Genomic DNA, 6,314 nt, shown 5'->3' with positions numbered 1-6,314 from the left:
ACCATGCCCTCGGTGATGTCATCATGCCCTCGGTGATGTCACCATGCCCTCAGTGATGTCACCATGCCCTCGATGATGTCACCATCCCCTCGATGATGTCACCATGCCCTCGGTGATGTCATCATGCCCTCGGTGATGTCACCATGCCCTCCGTGATGTCACCATGCCCTCATTGATGTCACCATCCCCTCGATGATGTCACCATGCCCACACTGATGTCACCATGCCCTCAATGTCACTGTGCCCTTACTGATGTCACCATCCCCTCGATGATGTCATCATGCCCTCAGTGATGTCACCATGCACTCACTGATGTCACCATGCACTCACTAATGTCACCAACCCCCTGACAATGTCACTATCCCCTCAATGATGTCACCATGCCTTCATTAATGTCCCCACGCCCTCGATGATGTCACCATTACCTCACTGATGTCACCATCCCCTTGATGATGTCACCATGCCTCCCTGATGTCACCACACCCTGACTGATGTTACCGTACCCCCATTGCTGTCACTGTCCCCTCGTTGGTGTCACCATGCCCTTGATGTCACCATCCCCTCATTGCTGTCACTGTCCCCTCCCCGCTGTCACCACACCCCTGCTGCTGTCCCTGCCCCCGTGTCTGTCACCCCCCCGCTGTCCCCGTCCCCACCTTGTGCTCCCTGCGGCCGCGTTTCTGCTGCTGCTCGATGAGGTCGGAGGCGGACGCCGGGGGCGATGCCGCCCTCATGTTCCGGATCACCTGGATACTGTCCTCCGGGAGCGGGGGCAGCCCCAGGATCTCCCTCTTCTCCGCCTTCATGCTCTGCAGCTCCTCAAAGCCCCCCAGGGTGCACTGCAAGGGACACCGGGAGCTGAGTGTGGGGGCTCTCAGGGCAGCTCCCCCTGCCCTTCCCAAAACTGCTCTCCACAATCACAATCATGGAATCCTGGAGGTTGGAAAAGCCCTCCAAGGTCACCAAGTCCAACCTGTGACCATAACCCCCTTGTCCCCCAGCCCAGAGCACTGAGGGCCATGGCCAGCCCTTCCTTGGACACCTCCAGGGGTGGGGACTCCAAACCTCCCTGGGCAGCCCCTGCCAAGGTCTGACCACCCTTTCCAGGAGGGAATTCCTCCTGATGTCCAACCTGACCCTCCCCTGGCACAGTTTGAGGCCGTGTGCTCTCATCCTGTCCCTTGTTCCCTGGGAGCAGAGCCCGGCTCCCCCCGGCTGCCCCCTCCTGTCAGGGGGTTGCAGAGCCAGAAGGTCCCCCCTGAGCCTCCTTTTCTCCAGGCTGAGCCCCCCCAGCTCCCTCAGTTCTCCTGCTGCTCCAGCCCCTTCCCAGCTCCCTCAGTTCTCCTAGTGCCCAGACCCTTCCCCAGCTCCCTCAGTTCTCCTCCTGCTCCAGACCCTTCCCCAGCTCTGTTCCCTTCCCTGGACACGCTCCAGCCCCTCCATGTCCTTCTTGTCCTGGGAGGCCTAAATCCTTCTCCAGGGTGTAAAACAGGAGCTGCCTGTCCCTGTGCCCCCCTTGTCCTTGTGACAGGTAGGAGGGACAGGAGGGTGTCCAGGAATCCACAACTGGAGTGTCCAGAGCTTTCCCTTCCTGGATCCCATCAGGGATCTCACTTTGGGTCCATCCTCGATACCCAGCTCCAGATACCAACATCCAACACTTCTCTATGGGGGAAAGCCTGGGATTGGGTTTAATAAGGTGCAAACTGAACACCAGAAGAGGATGGAGCAATTACAGCCAAGGGCAGAATTCCCTCCTGTGCCAAGCATCAAAGCACACATCCCTTATCCCATGGTCTCTCCTCACCAGCACAGTCTTCCAGAGCAGGAGCAGCACCTTCTTCATGGGGAAATGCGGAGCATGGCCGCTGCAGAACTTGGTCACCATCCCAAAGAGCATCACGGAGAAGGGTTCGTTGTTGTACAGGGGGGCTCCTGCAACCACACAGCGGGATTATCCAGGAATTCCTCATCCCTGTCCTCATCCCCACCAGCTCAGAGACCCCCATCCCACCCCAGACAGCTCCCTCTCCTCTCCAAGGCCTCAGACCCTCCATCATTTCTCACCTCTGTGTTCAGAGGAAACAACGGCCCCAATGCCCCACGTTTTTCCTGGGAAGAGAGCACCCAGCAGCAGGAAAGGCTGGATGGCTCCTCCTGCTCACCCTTCCAAGCTGAGCAGAAACCAACCCAGTGCTGCCAGTCCCTGTTAACCAAGGCCTGGAGGCAAATCCCATCCCGCTGTCCCTCCCCAGGCCTGGCAGCTCCCCGCCGAGCTCCGGATCCTCACCCAGCTCCGCTCGGAATGTTTGTCTCATGCTCTTCCACTCGGGCTTGTCCCCCTCGGCCTCCTGGCGCACGGTCTCCACGATCAGGTACATGATGTTCAGCAGCACCCTGGAAAAAACACCTTGGGATGAGCTAGGATGAGTTTGGGAAGCACTGCTGGCACCCAGCATGCTGGGATGGAGATGCAGGAGGTGGGTTGGAGTTGCCTTGGTAATGTCTGTGCTCCTGCAGGTACATTTCTGGTCTCTAAACCAGGGAAAACAGCCCTGGATTGGCAGGATGAGGTGAATTGTGAATATTTTCAGGGAGTTTTGGGCTCTAAACCAGGAAAAATAGCCCTGGATTTGCAGGAGGACGAGGTGGATGGTGGATGTTTGCAAGGATTTTGCTCCTCCTGGAATATGCTGGAATTGAACTGATTTTTTCCAGCGTTTTCAGCCCACACCAGATCTAGATTCCATGCCAGTGCTCAGGGAAAAGGTCTCTCCAAGTCCAAGCTGGAAAAAATCTCCGTTCCCAAATTTTCCTGCTCTCACATCCCCGACCTGCCCCACTCCCGCTGTGCTGAGCACAAGGGACACCCAAGGATGCTCATGGAGCTCTGGCCCCCCCAGGGCCTGTCCCAGCTCCCCAAAACTCCTGGAAAAGCCTAGGCCCCCCTCCAGCCCCACAATTCCCATTCCACACCTCAGGTCTGTGCTGTCAGCCAGGGAAATGGCCGGTTTCCTCACGGCACTGGAACACGCCGCGCTGTTGCTGCGGAGGGAAAACAGCCCAGTGGGAATTTGGGGGAGTTTGGGGGAATCCGGACTCTGTCACAGCCATCCCATGTGCCAGAGGCAACTCTGGGAGAGACGCCACTGCCAGGAATTCCCTGCTCACAGGTGGAGGAATTTGGGACTTCACCAGTTATTATTATTATAGAAACACAACAGAAATTATATTTATGTAATATATATTACTGCTACATTAAAAATATTATATAAATACAATATAAAAATATCATATATTTATATATACAATATATAAGTATATATATAAATATGCATATACTTTATATATAAAAATATATTTGTATAAATATAAATATATTATATAATATTTATATTATTATGTAAATATTTATATTATATAATTATAATATAAACAATAATATTTATAAATAACAACATGTAAATTATATAAATAATAGCATAAATAAATATATAAATTATATATAATATAAATATAAATGTTTATACAATAATATAAATCCAATAAAAATATTGGATTTGTCAGGTCTAATCCTACATTCCACACCCACCCCGAACGCTGGGAATTGCTCTGGCGGATGCAGGAACCAGCTGAGGGCCCTGCCAGGTTGCTCCCGAGCCATTCCCAGGGTGCTTTCCCGCGGCACTCACTCGATCTCCATGTTGAGCAGCTCCACCAGGGCGTTGAAGGTCCCCACCTCCAGCAGCAGGAAGATGTTGTACCTCATCCAGGCCTGCACCTCGGCCTCGGAGCTGCACTCCCCGAAGGTCCCTGCGAGGAGAACCCGCTGAGCCCAGAGCCGGGAGGGGGGAGGAAAGGTGGGAAGCACAGCATGGAACTGCCCCACGGGAACAGGTGGAGGGAAGGTGGGGAGCACAGCATGGAACTGCCCCACGGGAACAGGTGGAGGAAGGATTGGGAAGCACAGCATGGAACTGCCCCCATGGGAACACAGCCCACAGGGACACGGGGCAGGTCTGGGACAAACTGCTCCAAAGGGGCTGGGCCCGGGAGGATCAGCTCGTCCCGCATATCCCGGGGAATGAAACCCACAGGGAATGGAAATTACTTAAAATATGGGATATTAGAATGATTATTATTTGTTACACTAAATTAATATTGTACATTAATTGTACTACATACTGATATGTTATATAATATATAAGATGTAATATATAATATTATATATTACAACATATACTATATTACATAAAACATATATTATATAAATACATTAATTTTACAAATTATATATCATATATTTTATAAAATGTTACATATATATAGATTATATAAATATATACTGTCAGAGTATATATATTATATTTATCCATATATAATGTATATAACATATGACACATACATATAATTGTATAATTGTGCAATAATTATAAAATACATATTTGTACATATCTAGTATAGCATATATATTACTATATATAGTAATAACATATATATAATATATAGGAACACATAATATATACTACATATAACATAAAGTACACATAATTAATGTAATTTATATATATATACACCTATATATTCTATAATTTTATATATACATATTACATAACACATATAGTAATAATATATAATATATATCATATGTTATATATATAACATACACTAATATATTAAATAATACATAATATAATCTATATTACATATATGTTGTATATTATATTATTATATGTAATATATGTTATATGAATATATAGCTTATATAAATTACATATATGTATACGCATACATACTATACATATTATATCTATATAGTATATAATAGTATAAGTAGTATATATATTATATATTATATAAGTTATTATATAATTAGATTGTACAAGTTATATATAGTAATAACATCTATTATATATTATATGTAATATACAACATATATAATTTATTAAATAATATATAATATAATCTATATTATATATGATATACTATACACATTATATATTATATATTATATACTATATATAGTTAATAATATATATTATATATATACAATATCGTTTATATATTATATAATAAAATATATCTAATATATTATAATATATATTAGATATATGGTATATAGGATAATTATATATAGTTACACAATATAATCTATATTATATATGTTATATATTATATGCAACATATATGAATATATAGCTTATATGAATTACATATATGTATAAATTATATATATTATATATTTCATTATATAATTGTATAACATTATATAATTTATATAATTTATATACAGTAACAATATCTATTATATACTATATACAATATACAACATACATAATTTATTACATAACACATAATATAATCTATATTACATCTCTATATTATATGTAATATCTTATATGTTATATAAAATATTACATCTCTATATTACATATAATATATGTTATATAAATACGTAGCTCACATAAACAAATTACTCCTATATTTTACCTATTTAATACATTTTTACCTGAACTCCACGGACCAATCCCAGAGATATCTGTTCTGAACCCACCTCTAACCCCTCCCTGCCCTCTCCCGTGCCCGCCGGCCGCTGTCACCTTGTGCCACGTAGAGGATGGCCCGTGCCACGCGCAGGCGCCGCTCCCGCGCCGTCACCTCCAGCCCGTCCAGCAGCCGCATGGCGTGGGTGCGGTGCTGCGCCCGCTCCAGCTCCGGCCAGCGCCGCTCCGGCACTGCGGGACACGGGGACAGGCTCAGGGACACGGCCGGGGCTCCGGCACCACGGCAACACAACATCCCCAAACCACAGCGGGCACCCCGAGCAGGGAATGGGATCCGGCACCATGGGAAAGCACAACAGGGGGATGAGGGGATGGACACACCCATGGACAATCCCAAGGGATCCAGCACCATGGGAAAGCACAACAGTGGGATGAGAGGATGAGGGACACCCATGGACACACCCAAGGATCCAGCACCACGGGAAAGCACAACAGTGGGATGAGAGGATGGGACACACTCATGGACACACCCAAGGGATCCGGCACCACAGGAAAGCACAACACTGGGATGAGAGGATGAGGGACACCCATGGACACACCCAAGGATCCAGCACCACGGGAAAGCACAACACTGGGATGAGAGGATGAGGGACACCCATGGACACACCCAAGGATCCAGCACCACGGGAAAGCACAACACTGGGATGAGAGGATGAGGGACACCCATGGACACACCCAAGGGATCCGGCACCACGGGAAAGCACAACACTGGGATGAGAGGATGAGGGACACCCATGGACACACCCAAGG

General features: G+C 46.2%; 1 protein-coding gene across 3 annotated transcripts in view; it reads right to left on the bottom strand.

The window, feature by feature from the left end:
• The window catches only part of STRIP1 (striatin interacting protein 1), a 17,063-nt gene that overhangs the window by 7,307 nt on the left and 3,442 nt on the right, over nt 1-6,314 (bottom strand). For all 3 annotated transcript variants that reach the window (XM_017821459.1, XM_017821457.1, XM_017821458.1), the window contains exons 4-9: nt 5,601-5,735; nt 3,693-3,813; nt 2,977-3,045; nt 2,291-2,397; nt 1,808-1,935; nt 657-839 (exon numbers count right to left, since the gene is read on the bottom strand). In XM_017821459.1, the coding sequence (XP_017676948.1) occupies nt 657-839; nt 1,808-1,935; nt 2,291-2,397; nt 2,977-3,045; nt 3,693-3,813; nt 5,601-5,735 (743 nt within the window). The remainder of the gene's footprint in view (nt 1-656; nt 840-1,807; nt 1,936-2,290; nt 2,398-2,976; nt 3,046-3,692; nt 3,814-5,600; nt 5,736-6,314) is intronic.

The sequence above is a fragment of the Lepidothrix coronata genome, unplaced genomic scaffold (genome assembly GCF_001604755.1).
Source record: "Lepidothrix coronata isolate B3197 unplaced genomic scaffold, Lepidothrix_coronata-1.0 Scaffold90, whole genome shotgun sequence".
Lineage (NCBI taxonomy): Eukaryota > Metazoa > Chordata > Aves > Passeriformes > Pipridae > Lepidothrix > Lepidothrix coronata.
This window is presented reverse-complemented; position numbering and strand designations above follow the sequence as displayed.